This window comes from Hemicordylus capensis, chromosome 13 (genome assembly GCF_027244095.1).
Source record: "Hemicordylus capensis ecotype Gifberg chromosome 13, rHemCap1.1.pri, whole genome shotgun sequence".
NCBI lineage: Eukaryota > Metazoa > Chordata > Lepidosauria > Squamata > Cordylidae > Hemicordylus > Hemicordylus capensis.
Window position 1 is genome coordinate 7,446,805 of NC_069669.1, and position 17,244 is coordinate 7,464,048.

Consider the following 17,244-nt stretch of genomic DNA (forward strand, 5'->3'; position numbering starts at 1 on the left):
GGTCTTAGGACTGTAGGAAGCTGCCTTCTATCATATCAGACCCTTGGTCCATCTAGCTCAGTATTATCTGCACAGACTGGTAGTGGCTTCTCCAAGGTTGCAGGCAGGAATAATCCCCCACCCCGAAGTTACAGTACTGCCTGCATATACTTCATAACCTTGTGGGTTTCCAAATCCTTGTGTGTAAATCTTTGTAGATATATCATGAACAAACAACCACTTTGTATATAATTGTGCTTTGGCAACGTACTGTATGCTTTGGTAGTTTGTTGGTTCAATAAAAAAAATCTTGTCCTATAAAAAAAAAATCTTGTCCTATCTTGGAGATGTATGCAAGCGTGCAGATGCTCTTCCCAGAGTGGCTCCATCCCCTAAGGGAATATCTTACAGTGCTCACACATGCAGTCTCCCATTCAAATCTCTCAAAGGAGAGCTGGTCTTGTGGTAGCAAGCATGAATTGTCCCCTTTGCTAAGCAGGATCTACCTTGGTTTGCGTTGGGATGAGAGACTACATGTGAATGCAATGCTATAAGATATTCCATTTCCCTTACGCTTTGCAGCCGTAGTTCAGTGGCAGAGCATCTGCTTTGCATGCAGAAGGTCCCAGGTTCAATGCCTGGCATCTCCAGGGAAGGCTGAGAGAAACTCTCGCATGAAACCTTGGAGAGCTGCTGCCAGTTAGTGTTCACGAAACTGAGCTAAATGGACCAAGGATTTGACTTGTATAAGGCAGCTTCCTATGTTCTTATTGTTGCACAACCGGCGCCTTGGCATGTGTGCTCTGTGGACAATATATATTCAACTACTATAGAAACTTGGGTTCAACAATGGATGTTTGAGCCTTTTAATATTGCTGTGTAGAGGTGCCCTTTGAAAGAGAACCTGACCAAGTCGTATTGCTTCCACTCTGCTTCCTCTGTTAGTAATGTTTTATTGTGCACTAGTCCATTGGAGTATGAATTTCACTCATTTTATTTGTTTTGAAATGTGATTATTAACCTTCCAATGAAATCATACGTAAATTAATAACACCATCAAATAAATAAGGAGCTATAAATCAAATGACAGTAAAACTTTTACTGACAACCGTTTACCACAAACCAATAAATCTCTGTGTGCTGTTAAAAATACTCGTTGCCTCTGCATTAAAGTAGGGTATCAAATATTAGGCTTTCTGGGAAAGAGATTCTGAAGCTTGGGGGGCCACCATAGGAAAGGTTCTGTTCTGAGACCCCATCAGCCTAACCTGATGCCAAGATTAAAGCTGGAGGAATAGTTCCTCTTGTAGCCTAGAAGACGAAGGATGGTTGTTGGCTAAAGCCTTCCAGAAGATATGCTAGAATTACTTTATACTTGGGGTGTGTGTGTGTGATCTGGTGGTGGTTAATCATAGAGGAAGTAGCTATGCTTATTTATTTTTCTTTATCACATCCCACTCTTCCTTCAAGGAGCCCAGAATGGTATATGTGGGTATATATTTATCCTTACAACAACCCTGTAGGATAGGTTAGGTTGAGAAATAAGTGACTGACCCAGAGTCACCCACTGAGTTTCATGGCTGTATGGGGATTTGAACTTGGACCTCCCCAGTCCAAGTCCAACACTAACCACTATGCCACGCTGGGTAGAAAAAAGGCAGAGGATAATTATATCCTTCAAAGGGTATGAATTCCATGGGGAGGGGGAAGGAACCTACAGAAAGGGACTGGTTTCAGTAGTTTTAAAAAATGGGGACAGTGTTTTGGATTTGGAATACACATTTTTGTTAAACCGTTAAAAAAAAATTGAATTTTTAAATTATGCAATGGAGTTTCCTGAAACAAATCAATGGGAGCATAAGGACATTTCTATTAATATTCAGCAAGCTGCAGGGAAGTAATTGCTACATAACCAAGTTTGCGAGATGAGAGACTGTCATGTATGGATTTCCTTTTGTCAACTTACATACTTTGAGGAAGTTACTGCTGCATGGGTATTGTTGGTAAGAGAAATAATTACATGCTCATTAAGAAGATTTCGTGAAACAAACTAGTTGATTGGCCTCTCGTCAAGGGTCAGCTATTCAAAGATATAAAGTGAACAATTCTTTGCAGGAGCTCTGGAGTTCTGCAGTTCTTTGCAGAACAATTCTTTTGGGTCTCCACCACTGTTTCTCTGTTAAGGGTAAAAGTGCCGCACTCAAAGAAAATTGGGTGTCTCATATGCCTTTTTCAAGGGAAGAATGGTCACAGGTGGGTTTTAAGCTTCCTTGAAGAACCGCCCACCCCGCATGGCTTATCTGACATAGATAGCTTTGCTGGAAATCCCCATCTATATGTTGTTTCTCTTTTCTATCTTTCTTAGTCATGAGTCATAGATCTTCTTGTCACAGTTCTTAGAGCTAAATCTGGGAAGTCTATTGTTCTTAACAACCCAATTATAACCCCTCTTTTCCCTTGTCGTATTATGTTCCATACTAGCTGCCTCATCTGGAAACTTAGAAGCTTTACCAATATATCTTTTGGCTTATTTAGCTGAGTTGCGATTTTTCAGTTTGTTTCACAGATTAAAAAATGGGAGATCCATGATTGAGACCACCCATATTTTCTTTTCGGGGGGGGGGGGGAAATGCAGGGTTTAAACAAACAAACAAAGCTTTGCCCCCATGTATTTCATTTTAAATTGTTCCCCATTGCTAATTAGGAGGAGAGCTGGTCTTGTGGTAGCACGCATGAATTGTCTCCTTTGCTAAGCAGGGTCTGCCCTGATTTGCATTTGAATGGGAGACTAATGTGAGCTCTGTAAGATATTGGGGTTTCTAACTCAGTGGAGAAAGAGCAAATTGCATGCAGAAGGTCCCATTTTTCCTCCCTGGCATCTCCAAGATAGGGCTGAGAGAGATTCCTGTCTGGAGAACCCTACCCTGCCGGGGAAAACATATAGGTCAGTTTCCCCCAGTGAGACAAATGGCAGCTCTGCAGTGTATGCATGAGTTCAAATTGGGAAGGGTGAAAATGCCCCTCCTCCAACACTGTCAGTGATCTATTTTGTGCCACAAGCCTTCAAGTAATTCAAAATTGGTCCGGAATAACCCTTGACACAGCTCCTCTGCCCTTCCTTGAAGATTCTCACAAGTTCAGTTGACCTCTGCTAGGTTCTTTCCCCCCCCGCAATCCGTTCCAGTTCAGAAGAGGGGCATTGCTAAGTCCTTAAACCCCAGGCCTGCAGCCCCACTTTTGATAATTAAACTCAATCATATCCCCCTCCAAGCATCATTCCGCATGTTTTATGAAGGTCTCTCCTGATACAGCAGCCATGAAAGTGGAAGCCGCAGAGAGCTAGGTGAAGCCAGGAGCTCTCTCTCCCCCTGGCGCTGTGCAGGTGCCTCTATGGCTGCCCTTTCTCTCTAGAAGAGGCTGTGGGGAAGGGAGGTGGCTGATGAGATGTGGGGCTCTGAGCAATTCATTGGGGGCCCGTGCCCCATGGGCCACCCCTTAATTATGCCTCTGCTTCAGAAAAATGGGCCAAGCAGGCTTCTTATCTATCTATCTATCTATCTATCTATCTATCTATCTATCTATCTATCTATCTAAAATATTTATACCCTCCCCACAGCATTGCTGGTTTCTAAATAATGCAATAACTCCTCCTCCTCCTCTGCTTCATGTGGTGCTTGCTCCCGTACTTGCTCCGAGGGTGCACTTCGCAACGGTGTTGGATGTGGTCTTGAATGCAGCGCCGCTCTTATGGAACAGGGATCAGAAGTTCCCCTCTCTTGTGCACCAGTCTTCAGCCCTCCCAGACCCCAACTGGGATGAGGCCTTTCCGAGTTTGCTGGTAGAAATAGAGCAGCTGATGCAGCTTTGGTTGCATTCTGCCACTATCTCCCCTCTTCTTTCATTGCTGCAATGAATAGAACAGCCCTTGGAAAAGTAAATGTAAACTCCCGGTGTTTGCACTGTACTTTTATAGTAAAGGCATTTCATTTTAGCAGGGATCCGCAAATTTAGGCTTAGCTTGCTGAAGGTAAAGTGTGCCGTCGAGTCAGTGTTGACTCCTGGCATCCACAGAGCCCTGTGGTTGTCTTTTGGTAGAATCCAGGAGGGGTTGACCATTGTCTCCTCCCACACAGTATATGAGCTGATGCCTTTCAGCATCTTCCTAGATCGCTGCTGCCCGATATAGGTGTTTCCCATAGTCTGGGAAACATACCAACGGGGATTCGAACTGGCAACCTCTGGCTTGCTAGGCAAGTCATATCCCCACTGTGCCTAGCCAGCCCTTATTTGTGGTCACCTCTTCCCTCTGATCCTTTTCTGGCACGCAGGGCGAAGGCTTAGGAGAGAAGGGGGTCTTCTGTTGGTGGCACTGAGATGTGGAGATGGTAAGAAACAGTGGGAGCCCCCCTCTACTGCTCAGAAAGGATTCCTGCTGTTTCTTGCCTGTGGGAAAATGGTAGTGGGAATGAGACCTCTGGGGAGGGAATCAGTGAGGTGCTGGGTGTCCTGCTCGGCAGAGGGCTGGGGCTACTTGCCACTGGCAAACTGGCAAGTGGATTTGATCTTTATTTCAACATGTATATCACCTTCTCTACCTGTTGATGCTCAGGTCTTATTTCACAACTACTTGATTGCGGAGTACTTGTTTATGTTACAGATACTTGGGTGCTCGCTATGGCTGTGTATATTGATCATCAAATAGAAGCTCTCGAGTCCCGTGGGCCCCATTCCCACATAGCCTGGCACCATCTTCAACCATTTTTGGCTGTTGCCTCTCATTCCGACTCTGGTGGCAGTGTGGATATTTTTCTGGAACAGGTGAGCATAATGAATCTACCTCTCTTGATTTTATTTTTGCCTTGGCTTTTAAGTGCTGCTCTATCTATAATTCAATAGTAGTTCATTTTCACTTGGCTCTGCTTTCAGTATATAATACACAGACATGTATAAAGCCTTCAAATTTGTTGCAGTCTCTGTATTTGTATACCACCTTCTAGGCAGTTTACATACAGTTAAGAAACAGAAAACCATTTTCTCATATTTTTTGCTGGGTTTACAACTTTGAGAACTTTTGTTGAAACACAGTATATAAATGTTTTAAATAATAACTCATGCTAAGCAAAACCTACTATTTGTGCACTGAGTTGAGAAGAGCAAAGTGACAGGTTTTTTTCAACACTCTTCCCCCTGCGAGACATTTTTAATTATGTAATTTTCTGTTACAGTGAGTAACAAGGATATCAGTAGAATACTTCTGTCTATAGATATAGACAGGGATGAAGAAATGTTGGCTCATCAGCCAGACAAAATTATTTTACTCGTCAAACTATGTTGGTACATAGAACATAAGAACAGCCCTGCTGGATTGGGCCCAAGGCCCATCTAGTCCAGCATCCTGTTTCACACAGTGGCCCACCAGATATTCCTGGGAAGCCTACAGCAGGAGTTGAGGTCATGCCCTCTCTCCTGCTGTTACTCCCATGAAACTGGTACTCAGAGGCATCCTGCCTTTGAAGCTGGAGGTGGCCCTCTGACTAGTAGCCGTTGATAGACCTCTCCTCCATGAAGTTATCCAAACCCCTCTTAATAGCTCATCAGACTTTTTTCACTCATCATATTAGTAGACTAGTGGATTTCTGCAGCCCTGGATATAACAGTATAGAGCAGGGATTCTCAATGTTGGGTCCCCAGATGTTATTGGACTTCAGCTCCCATGATCTCCAGCCCCAGTGGCCTTTGGTTGGGGATTATGGGAGTTGAAATCCAATAATATCTGGGGACCCAATGTTGAGAATCCCAAGGATAGAGTCCTCTCTTATCCCGCATGGCGGGATCTACCTCTGTTCCCAGAGGTAGAACAGTGCCTTATTTGGTGGACAGAAACCCCCCAAATTTCCAGAAGGCTTAGAACAGGGCTGCACAACTCTGGCCCTCCAGCTGTTGGCGAACTACAGCTTCCATCACACTTGACTACTGGCCATTGTGGCTAATGATGATGGGAAGGGCTGAAGTTTTGCACCCCTGGCTTAGAAGGAGGCATGTAAAGAAAGCCGTGTCATTCTCTTTGCAGGGAGAACATGTGTCTGAGGCACATCTGGAAAGGAATTTCCGGGCCACATGCCTCAATTGGCACCCGTCCAAGCTGATATTGGCCGTGGGCTGCGAGATGGGGGACGTGGTGGTGGTGAACAAGCAAGACAAGGAGCATCATGCCGTTCCCTCCAACCACAATGCCGACATTACAGTCCTGAATTGGAGTACCAATGGCACCCGTCTGGTTTCTGGGGACAAAGTAAGTGACAAAAGCCCAATGGTGCTCTGTAGAATATTCGGAATGTGTGTCTGTATAATGTATACACTTAAAGGCACTCTTTGCATTCTTGGATTGTGTGTGGGGTGGAGGTTGTGGCAAGAACTGGGGAAGGTCTCCTAAAGCACCAGCATACCAAAAAAAGAGCTGTGGAGAAGCAAGAGGACACGATCTGGAATAAAGCTCAGGAGTCCCTAGGAGTTGATATTATCCACAGTTGGGTTTTTTGACTAACCGTTTTGTCATCTGAGGGTGTGGACTGTGTAGAGGTTTTTCATTCCTTGGCTTTGGCTGCTGGGGAGGAGAGCTGGTCTTGTGGTAGCGAGCATGACTTGTCCCCTTTGCCAAGCAGGGTCTGCCCTGGTTTGTATTTGGATGGGTGACTACATGGGAGCACTGTCCACTCTTAGGGGAGGGGCTGTAGCTCATTGGTAGAGCATTTTCTTGCAGAAGGTCCCAGGCTGAATCCTTGTCATCTCCAGGTAGGACTGGGAGAGACTCAGGCCTGAAATCTTGGAGAACCGCTGCCAGTCAGCATAGACAATGCTGAGCTGGATGGACCAAGGGTCTGATTTAGTATATGGCAGCTTCCCAAGTTCCTAATTAACAGTCAAATTCTTGGTAATTCGTAAAGTAAAGGTAAAGTGTGCCGTTGAGTCGGTGTCGACTCCTGGCGCCCACAGAACCCTGTAATGTTCTTTTGGTAGAATACAGGCGGGGTTGACCATTGCCTCCTCCCAAGCAGTATGAGATGATGCCTTTCAGCATCTTCCTAGATCACTGCTGCCCGATATAGTAGCAGCGGGGATCCAAACCGGCAACCTTCTGCTTGCTAGTCGAGCATTTCCCCGCTGCGCCACTTAAGGTGGCTTTTGTAATTTGTACATGTAGAGACTAGTTTTACTCCTAGGCCCCTTGATCCAAGTATAGAGCAGCTACCTTCTCTTGTCAGCCTCCGTTGACTTTTCAGCTGTGGCTGTCAGAAGCTAAGCTTGTCATATGTGAGCATGGGCTGGATCAGGTTTTGACACACCATCCCAAGAATGGCTCTTCGTGCTTCATTTCTGGATGCGGAACACTGATGCACGTTGACTCTAGCCCATACTCCTCGCTCACATGCCTGCAACGGCCTTGGCACATGGCAACACGGCTAGAAAGCAGTACAGCATGAAGGGCGGCGGAGGTTGCTGATGAGAACCAGCGCTTTGTACCGCTTCTTTGTATGTTTGCTTCTTTATTTCTCAGAATATATGACCTGCTTTTCCATACCAAGAGACTCTGGCCAGTTCACAACAGATTAAGAAAAGGGATACCACATATACTGTGTCAAAGGCACAGTTAAAACCCTAAGCATCGCAGTCAAAGACCAATCACAAAATGTTATGCAAACTACAGGCCAATCTCTCTTGTATTATTTATAGCTTGGTGTCCTTGTGTTATGGAGGATGGACCAGCGGGGGCGAGTTCAAGGCCCCCCTCTGCTTAAACATGAGTACGGAAAGCATCTCAGTCACTGCATTTTTCGGCCACCTCCTCCTGGCGAGTAAGTCGAGTATTTTGGTTGGAACGCTGGCAGGCAGAATTTCTGTATTTTAAAGAATAATAGTGTTCAGTCAATAGTATCTAGATCAAATTGTATCTCACTCTGAGGGTTCTTATAATCCTTAATGTTCACTCCATTGCCCTTCCCTTTTAACCATAGGGCTTCAGGACCCTCCTTTGCCTTCCTCCTACTGTATTGTCTGCTCCCTTTTAATGCCTTAAAATTATCTGTTTGTCCACTGCTGGCCCTCTGCCTTGCCTCATCCATGATCAGATCCTGGATTGCAGTTTTTATCATGGGCCAACCTAGCGTTTATTATCGACACCCTCTGATTTGATCCCACACACTAACATGCGATCCAAGTTGACCTTGGCCCAAGGGCGTAACTATAATAGGGCAAGGGGAGATGGTTGTCTGGGGGCCCACTGCCTTGGGCCCCCCCCGAAGCAAGTCACATGACTGACTCCCCCAGCCGCACACCCACCCAGGCTTCCTTCAGTTGTATTCATCCTCCGAAATTGATGTGGGTGTTAAGACCTGGAGCTACCAGAACAGCAGGTCTTTCTCTAGGACCATTACATGACTTGCATCGTCCACAATTTACAAAACCTTTAAAAAATTAGTTTAGGATGATGTTCTATTGTGGCACATAGGTGTGTGTGTGTGTGTGTGTGTGTGTGTGTGTGTATGCTTTTTGTTACCACTATTCAGCCTCATTTAAGATTTCTTTACTTCATGAGCTGAGCTTCAGTGGGGGGTGGGGGCCCCATTTTAAAATCTTGTCTCTGGGCCCCCTCCAACCTTGCTATACCCCTTGCTATGCCCCTAGCATTCTCTCCAGATTATTCCACCAGCCGCAGATATACCAACAACAAAAGCAGAGAGGAGGGAGAAGACGAACCGAGGCCGTCAACACCGTGAGAGTGATAGATGCTCTCGCCAGTGTTTAAGCTGCCCTTGCCTTCACCTGGGGGGAAACTGATCTCTCCACCCAAGAGCACATGCCAAAGGAATGGCGTTCTTGTCTTTTATTTTATCCCCTCAGGTGTTGACCCCCAAACCTAATGCCTTTAAAGTGTCTCCCTTTTAGTCTCTGTTTGTACTAAAATTATCCAGGCCCCAGGGGATGAAGCTCTGGAAAAAGTCCCTAGCAGACAGCAATGGTAGTTCAGGTGATGGTGGCAGGGCTTCTGCTGGGAGTTGGGAATGAGCAGAGGTGCACCTAGGTAATTCTGCAGGCTGGACCTTTAAAACCTTTGGAGCCGACCGCCCATTCCCCCCTGCAAGTTAAGCATCATCCCCTTGCACACATCCATACACCATGACCCATGCAGTATATTTTTAACACATGGGTTCTTGAGGGCACAAGCAGCAACTGAACTCAAGAATGTAAGACTATAAAACGGGTCTATTTCTGCAAATATGCATGAGCAGAAACATTTCAACTCGCAATGTAACATATTCCCATTCCCTCATCTTTCTTTCCCCACTCCGTCTCTATAGCAGAGGTCACGCTCGGCCCGGCCGCCCAGCACGACTCACAATCACACTCAGCCACCCCCACCCAGCGCAGCGCAGGCCGGCAGTGTGGTGACCATACCACCCGGGACAGACTAAAGAGGATTTGGGGGGCCCCCGGGGATGTGGAGGCCTTGGACATCCTCCTGGAAGTCCAGGGGGAATGAGACTGTAGACTTGGTGGTAAAATCTCTCCGCTCCCATCCTGCTACAAAGGCCATAGGAGAGCTTGTCTTGTGGTAGTATGTATGAATGGCCTCCTTTGCCAAGTAGGGTCTGCCCTGGTTTGTATTTGGAAGGGTGGCTCCTTGTGAGCACTGTCGGTTGTAAGATCTTCCGCTTAGGGGATGGGGCCGTAGCTTAGTGTTAGAGCATCTGCTTGCATGCAGAAGGTTCCAGGGTTCAGTCCCTGGCAGCATCTCCTGGTAGGGTGGGGACAGACTCCTGCCTGAAACCCTGGAGAGCTGCTGCCAGTCAGAGTAGACAATACTGAGCTAGATGGACCTGACTCGGTATAAGACAGCTTCATATGTTCCTAGGCCTCGGTACTAGGGAGCATGCTGCTTAGCTTTCAGACTACTGCCAATTGTGCAGTTTCTGGGCAGAATAATAAACAATATGGTGGTGTTTCAAATTAAATTGCACTGGGTATTCACCTTTGCCACAAAACACATTCAGTTCTTCTCTTAGCCCATGGCTGATGTCTGGTGTGTGTGTGTGTGTGTGTGTGGTGGTCATTTGTTTGCAATAAGTTTGGGGTTTCCTGTTACCTGTGCCTGAGCCTGGATTGAAAAGTGTCTTTCTTGCCTCTCTAAGCTTCTGCTGGTGGGAAGCCCCCCTCCATTTTCTTCTCTAAAGAAAGCTATGCAGAGAAAGGAGCCAAAACTAACATGCCTTCTCGTTGCCTGTAGAGACTTGATCCAGCTTGCAAAAGCTGCCGTGAGTGGTGATGAGAAGGCCCTGGACATGTTTAACTGGAGGAAATCTGGGATGGGAGTGCCTCTGAAGATGGGACCCCAGGAAGGACTCTCTTTCTTTGTCAGTGTGACAGATGGTAAGAGCAGCACCTCTGTTGCCTGCTGCCCCCTGGGCGTCTCTCAGTCTTTATGTTGGGAGAAGGTAGATGGTTGGAAACGAGTCTTCACACTCCTTTTCTCTGTCACCCTGTTCTTTTCTCCCATCTTTCGTTGTTCAAATGTATTAGCAGATCTTCATTACCCACCCCTAGTTGAAAAAGTGCTTTCCAGGGTGAATTTGAATTTGGGGTTTATCTTTGCACTTCTGGAGGCTGACGTGTTGAAAAAGGCATTAGCTGCACAGTAACATGGAGTTAATATCGTAGCGTATACTTTCGCTATGCTGTCAGAGCGTTTTTGTTGAAAACTAGCCCATACTTATTAATAAAAACGGGAGCAGGGCAGGCTTCATTGATGGGAATCCTGTAGTTTGACTAAAACTCACAAATTACTTAAACACTTATGGCTACCTTATCCCCCTTAATACTGCTTTTTCCAGGTCGGTAAAGACCATTTTGTGGGAACCAATTTTGTGACTGTATTTCTGGATTGAATAGTTTTATTCAGTTTAACTGAACCACATTTTCTTAAAAGGCGGGGGGGGGGGGGAGCAAATGCGGTAAAGCTTCATTCCCCAGTTCATAAAGGCCCTTTTCCCAGCAGCAGTGTAGGAGCATTGAATTAAAATTTTTGTAAAGGCTTGTTCAATAAAGTGTTGGGCACTTCATTTGTAAGGTAACTTCTTTTTATTAAAAAGATGTGTCCCATTTAAAAATGTTGTTCTCTCCCTGGTACTCGCATCATGTGTGTTGTTCCTTTCCTTTCTAAGGGGGCAGTGAAGGAAACAAGAAAAACTTGAATTTCTTTAAAATATATCATACACTTGTGGTCATGAAAAGATTGGTTTTGCCAAAAAGCATAGCACCGTGTTCTTTTTGAGAGTTATTTCAGAGATGCATAGCCCCACCTAGTGGTAATCTGTGGAGGTTTATTTTCAAATCATATAAGTGCATTTCGCTGTGTTTCTGAGCCAGGCGCACAAATTTTGGCTTCCGGTACCGTCTTGGGAAGCCATCTTGGTGTAGAAGGTTGCCAGTTCGAATCCCCGTGGTACTTTATTGGGCAGCAGTGATATAGGAAGATGCTGAAAGACATCATCTCACACTCCACGGGAGGAGGCAATGGTAAACCCCTCCTGTATCCTACCAAAAGAAAACCACCGGGCTCTGTGGGCGCCAGGAGTCGAAATCGACTCACTTGACGGCACACTTTACCATTACCTTTACCATCTTGGGGGATGAATGCATTAGTGGCTTTTGGCAATGTTTCCCCCTCCCTGCACAAGATGAAAAAGAGATTATAGCATTCTTTCATTTACAACTTTCTCTGTGTTATTATCACCTCTTCTTTATCCCTGCTTCCAAACGACTAGGTTGAAACCGAAGTCATTTTTGCACACAGGAAGGTCTTTGGTTGAGGGTTAGGTTAACAATGAACAAATTATACTCTCTCCATGGAGTAATCTTTGGAGGACATTCCTGCCATTTTCATTTCTATTCCTCTGATAACACTGATAAACTGTTATAGTCGTTATTGAGTGTTTAAAAACTTTCAAAGCATGCTTGCAAATTTTACCACTGCTGGCTTGATGGACAGGACAATAAAAGCGTGATAAGACACTGAAGTCTGAAAATCTTGCAAGAATACTATCGCCTGTTTTCCATCCCTAGGGTTGTAGACCTTGTCCAGAATCACAAAGAGCATTTGTCCTCCCCAGATGGTCTTGACCACCCCAGCCGGCTCATGGTTTTCTCTCTCTTTCTCATGGCTTTTGGGAGCCAAACTGGATCTTAGCAAGAGTGATGGAGTTGCTGCCTTTTGAATATTGGGTGGGAGTGGTGGGAAACCTTCTCTCCCATTGCCACTTCAAGACCGACCGTGAATAATACCAGTTTCCCTTAGTACTGTCCTGTGGCCCTCTGCAAACCAACCCCCCCCCCCCACTTCTTTGCTCCCCTTTGCCTTTGTTGGGCACATATTCTTTCCAAGTCTCACTTCAAACCCTGACTCCACTTGGCCCTCTCATATTAGCAGAGCTCTTTTGCTTTGCACAACTCTGTAGCAAAGACTTTGTCTTCAGGGCAATTAAAAGTCCGAGGGAGCCTTCTTCCCCTTAGATACTGTACAGGGTCTTGAAGCCGTGGGTGGTCTTGCATAACGATACCCAGCACTTTGTATTACAGTCATGATGCCTCTCTCATTCTTCCACTCTTAAGCAAGTTCCTGGGACATCCGAGACAGTTCTACAGTTCCCTGCTATTCTCTGACCTTAAGCCTACCATAACTTATAGCATTGCCAGATACTGAGCGGCTGCGATCGACATCCGCTGGTGGTTGACGGGCTCGGAGCCTTTTTAGCCCTGATTTGATTCTGTAATTGCTCACGCCTCCCCTTTTACTCCTTTTATTGGTCTTAATGTTCAATATAATTTTTACTCTGACACTTTTAGCTCTATTATATTATGTTTTTATAACTCTACTATTTTATGTCCCCTTTTAATGTCTTTTATGCATCTTTATGACTTTTAAACTTAGTAATAGTAGTATTATTATATGCATTTACATTTTTAGTATTTTAGTACTTTTAGCTCTTTTAGCATTCACATTATCACCCTCATAAATTCTAAGAACTATTAGTTCTTTTAATGTTAATATGCATCATCACATATGTAACTACCTTCCATTTCCACTTTTATTTACTCATATTCTCTAACATATATTTTTATGCTGGTCTGTGACTGTGTAATAAAGGATGATGTAGTATGCTGCTTTTTCAATAAAAGTACTTAAAGCGGCTTACATAAATAAATAAAACTTTTATTTATGTGAATGGTGTTTCTTTCCATGCTGTGCTTGTTTGCTTTGGTTTGTAATAAGTTCACAGTAGATGAGTATGCAACAGGCTTGGCTCTGTTTCAGGAACTGTGCATTACGTGAATGAGAGAGGGAAAACGAACCATGCGTTGACAGCCGAGAGTTCAGTCCAGAAGTTGCTGTTTATGGAGAAGGATGTTCTGATCGTCCTCACAGAGACTCTCCTCTTATCACTTTACAAAATATCCCTTGAGGCAGAAGTAGAGGAGATCATGAAGGTAGGCAATGTAATTGCTGTGATGGATGTCCCACTTGAAATGGGCTCCCAGCCTTTCTTTACAAGTGTGCCCCTTTTTTTGCAAACCTTCAGTTCAGGGATTGTTCACTTTCTTGTTAGAGCAGACGTTAGGACTGTAGCCTCCTGCAAGTATAGAGCTATCCTGATACTGAAGTGAATGAGGAATCTCCTGCTTGTGTGGAGTCAGGATGCGCAGAATTGGGTTGCTTGCGAACCGGGCCAGTTTGAGCTGTTCTCTCGTGAACTGCTTCAAGCTGGTTTGTCGAACCGATCGGCCCAGGCTTTGGCTTGGTTCGGTCTGAATTGGGGCCGAACTGTGCCAAGCAGTCCATGCAAACACCTAGTGTGGAAGTGGTGTGTCTGTGTCTGTGTCTCCGTCTCCATGCACCATGGGAGTCATGTGACTATTTTCAACCTTAGTCCCCTGCTTATAAATCAGAATAACAAATTACATCCTGTAAGGGCTGTAATGAAAAAGAATATGATTAGAATTGTACTAAAAGCATTCCATTATAAGCAAAACAGCATTCAGGACTTAAAACATATTCACCAGCTGGGGTATCATTGCATTGCATCTTTATTTATTTATTTATTTCTCTGTGTAAACCGCCCCGAGCCATTTTTGGAAGGGCGGTATAGAAATCAAATTAATAATAATAATAATAAATAAATAATTGTTTTCCATGATAAATGTTACAGTTGTTTCCTTGGGCGGTTCTCTTTAACAGGTGAAGCTGAGTGGGCAGATAGGCCACCCTGCCGACATCATTTTGATTGACCGAAGTCTCCTTGTTACTGCAATAGGTGAACCAGTTCTTAGGTAAGCAAACTGGTAAAGGGGATTTGGCTTAGGTACACAAGTAAGCTTCCTTCCTCCCACCCCCACCCCCACTACATCTAATTAGAACTTTGACTCTGGGGAGTAGTGGGCGCGGGAACTAGAAACGCATCACCCCCCACCTCATTGATGTCTCAATCTTGATCATTGGCCAGAGGACAAATAGATAAGAGGTGGTGCAGTGCAGTGGCTAAGAATGTAAAACTCCCTAGCTCAAACCTTGCTTCAGCCAGAAACTCTCTCTATGGCCTTCGGAAAGCCATTGTTCTCTTGGTCTCTCTGTGTGCCCACTCCCATTGTCATATGGGAATAATAATACTGAGGGTTGATGTCAGGATGACTGAGATAACTTAGATAGATAGTATTGCTAAAGGGTGCATCCACCCCTTTCATCATTCCGGTAGCTAGTCCAAGGACAGGCTTAGGCAGGGCTCAGTAAATCCACTAGTCTACTTGTCTGTGACGAGTGAAAAGTGATGCCCGACGAGTGGGAAGAATCCCAACAAGAAATGTACCAACATAGCTCAACGAGTAAAAAAAATGTGGGCTGATGTACAGAGCCAACATTTCTTAACTCCTGGGCATGGTTTTCTCCTGGGCAGAAGCTGCCTTATACCAAGTCAGGTCCAACGGCCAATAATACAACATAGCATATATAAGATGAAATATAATATGTACACTGTGATTCCAATCAGTAAATCATTTATAAATAATAATCATGAATAAAATAGAAGACTAAAAAAGCACATTTCACTCTATACTAATCAAAGTGACAATATAAAACATGAAATACAATAAGTGATACCCAAATGAAATAACATTCAAAACATGCAATGCAGTTCATAATACACACACTAATCAACCCGCATGACAGAAACCTGGTGTATACCTGTTTGGGAGCCAAACAAGTAACTAGCTTAACCCGAGCAAAGCATATGCGCACTAGTACTTGATTGCTCCCCCCACCCACTGCCGCAGCCCCCCTCACCTCAGAGATCTCCCCACCCTCACCTGGGCCGCACTCCTGCTCCTCCTCCATCCCATTGCTTCCATCCCCCTCACCCCTCTTGATTGCGGCTGTAGCATTGCTGATGCTTGTTGGCCAATCTGCAGTCCCCTATCCCCAGAGACCTCCTCACCCGAGCCCCACTCCTGCTCCTCCCCACAGGAGGAGGAGCAGCAGCAGCAGCAGCAATTGACCGGGACTTTCCTCGCTGCCGGCACTGCCATGGCCGCTCGTTCCCCTCAGGCTGCTGACAGGCCTGGGCCCATCCCTTGCCTGCCTGCCTGCCTCCGCCAATGGCCTCGGTAGCCCCAAACAACAGCAGTGGTTGACTGGACCTTTCCTTGCTGCCAGTGGGTGCCACCATGGCCACCCATTCCCCTCAGGCTGCTGACAGACTCGGGCCCATCTCTCGCCCTTCCTTCTTTCTTTCTTTCCCTCCATTCTTTTTCTCTCTTTCTCTCTCCTTCACTCGCTCTTCCCCTCTGTCTTTCGTCCCGTTCGTCCCTTTCATTCTTCTTTCCTTCTCATTCTCTCTCTCCCTTCCTGAGTTCATCTTGTTTCTTCATCTAATTCACACAACAGCAGCCTCCTTCTCCTGAAGGGTCTCTTTCCTCCCTCTCTTCACAGACCCCTGCCCACTGTCAGCATATGGAATCTCCACTGCCCAATCACCATGGTGCTTCTGCTCGTGAACTCTCACGAGATCTGCCATACATGGGATTAGCCACGGGTATGCCTTAGAGAGATATATATAGAGAGAGATATTATACCAAAATACTCTCTATATATATATTATACCAAATATTTGTCCAATACAAATACTTATAGAGGAGAATATTATCTTCAGTGCATTATATGTGTTGTATCATTGGATGATTCTATGATTCAGTAGAATGATGTGCATGGTTCTAGGTCTATGTTTCAGATCCTTATTCATCAGTTTTTGGTGGTATGCCAGGTCAGACCATTGGGACATGTAGTTTAGTAATGTCTACACTGACGGGCAGCAGCTCTCCAAGGTTTCAGGCAGGAGTCTTTCCCAGCCCTACCTGGAGCTGCTGCCAGAGATTGAGCCTGGGACCTTCTGCATGCAAAGTAGAGGCTCTGCCAATGAGCAATGGCCCCATCCCAGGCCATATTATGGTATTGCGGGTTTGCTCTACTGAGTAGGCCAGTAAATCCACCCATCAGCTGATAGCAAGGTTGTAACTTGGTTGGGACAACACTGACTCAGAGGAGGACTGCCCCCGCCACACACACACACACACACACACACACACACACACACACACACACACACACACTGGCCTTGGGAATTGCTGTGAGAAAGAGAAGGAAAGTCCTACCACAGAGGCAAGTGGGGGGAGGGAATTCTATAAGCTAGCAAGAGCTGTCCCCATAGTAACATCTGTTGTTAATTTTTAAGTCGATTTAGGATTGGAAGGAATTTCTGTGTAGTAATCATTTTTCTTGATTTTCTTACCGAAAGCTAAAAAGCCCAGAAATGTATTTTCCACTCTTATGAGTGGCTCATTAGTGTATCAATAAACAGTAACAAAAACATAGACCAATATAATAATCCAAATAAGCAAAAGCTAGTATATAAATTGTCTTTGACAAGAGAGGTAGTGGGCTTGCACATGCCTTTCTGACAGGTAATACTAATAAAGGGAAGAAAAGAATGGTTCCCCATGTATCTCGGTTATGAAAGAATATCCTTCCCTAGGCTTATCTGATCAATGTGGGGCGGGAGCAATTATTGGATGTCCTGTTTGTATATTAAATGAAAGAATGACACATTACTGTGAACTGATCTTCTTATACCAAATCATTAACTAGTTGTCTTTGATGAGTAACTTTTC

General features: G+C 45.1%; 2 protein-coding genes across 2 annotated transcripts in view; one reads left to right on the forward strand and one right to left on the reverse strand.

Moving 5' to 3' along the window:
* IFT140 (intraflagellar transport 140) overlaps positions 1 to 17,244 on the forward strand; it is a 97,518-nt gene that overhangs the window by 1,414 nt on the left and 78,860 nt on the right. The window contains exons 2-7 of the mRNA XM_053276148.1: positions 4,637 to 4,797; positions 6,050 to 6,271; positions 7,711 to 7,832; positions 10,262 to 10,404; positions 13,346 to 13,518; positions 14,267 to 14,358. Of these exons, the coding sequence (XP_053132123.1) occupies positions 4,654 to 4,797; positions 6,050 to 6,271; positions 7,711 to 7,832; positions 10,262 to 10,404; positions 13,346 to 13,518; positions 14,267 to 14,358 (896 nt within the window). The 5' untranslated portion in view covers positions 4,637 to 4,653. The remainder of the gene's footprint in view (positions 1 to 4,636; positions 4,798 to 6,049; positions 6,272 to 7,710; positions 7,833 to 10,261; positions 10,405 to 13,345; positions 13,519 to 14,266; positions 14,359 to 17,244) is intronic.
* Positions 13,483 to 17,244, reverse strand: part of TMEM204 (transmembrane protein 204) — a 57,234-nt gene continuing 53,472 nt past the window's right edge. Inside the window, exon 3 of the mRNA XM_053276153.1 lies at positions 13,483 to 14,002. Coding sequence (XP_053132128.1) covers positions 13,974 to 14,002 — 29 coding nt within the window. The 3' untranslated portion in view covers positions 13,483 to 13,973. The remainder of the gene's footprint in view (positions 14,003 to 17,244) is intronic.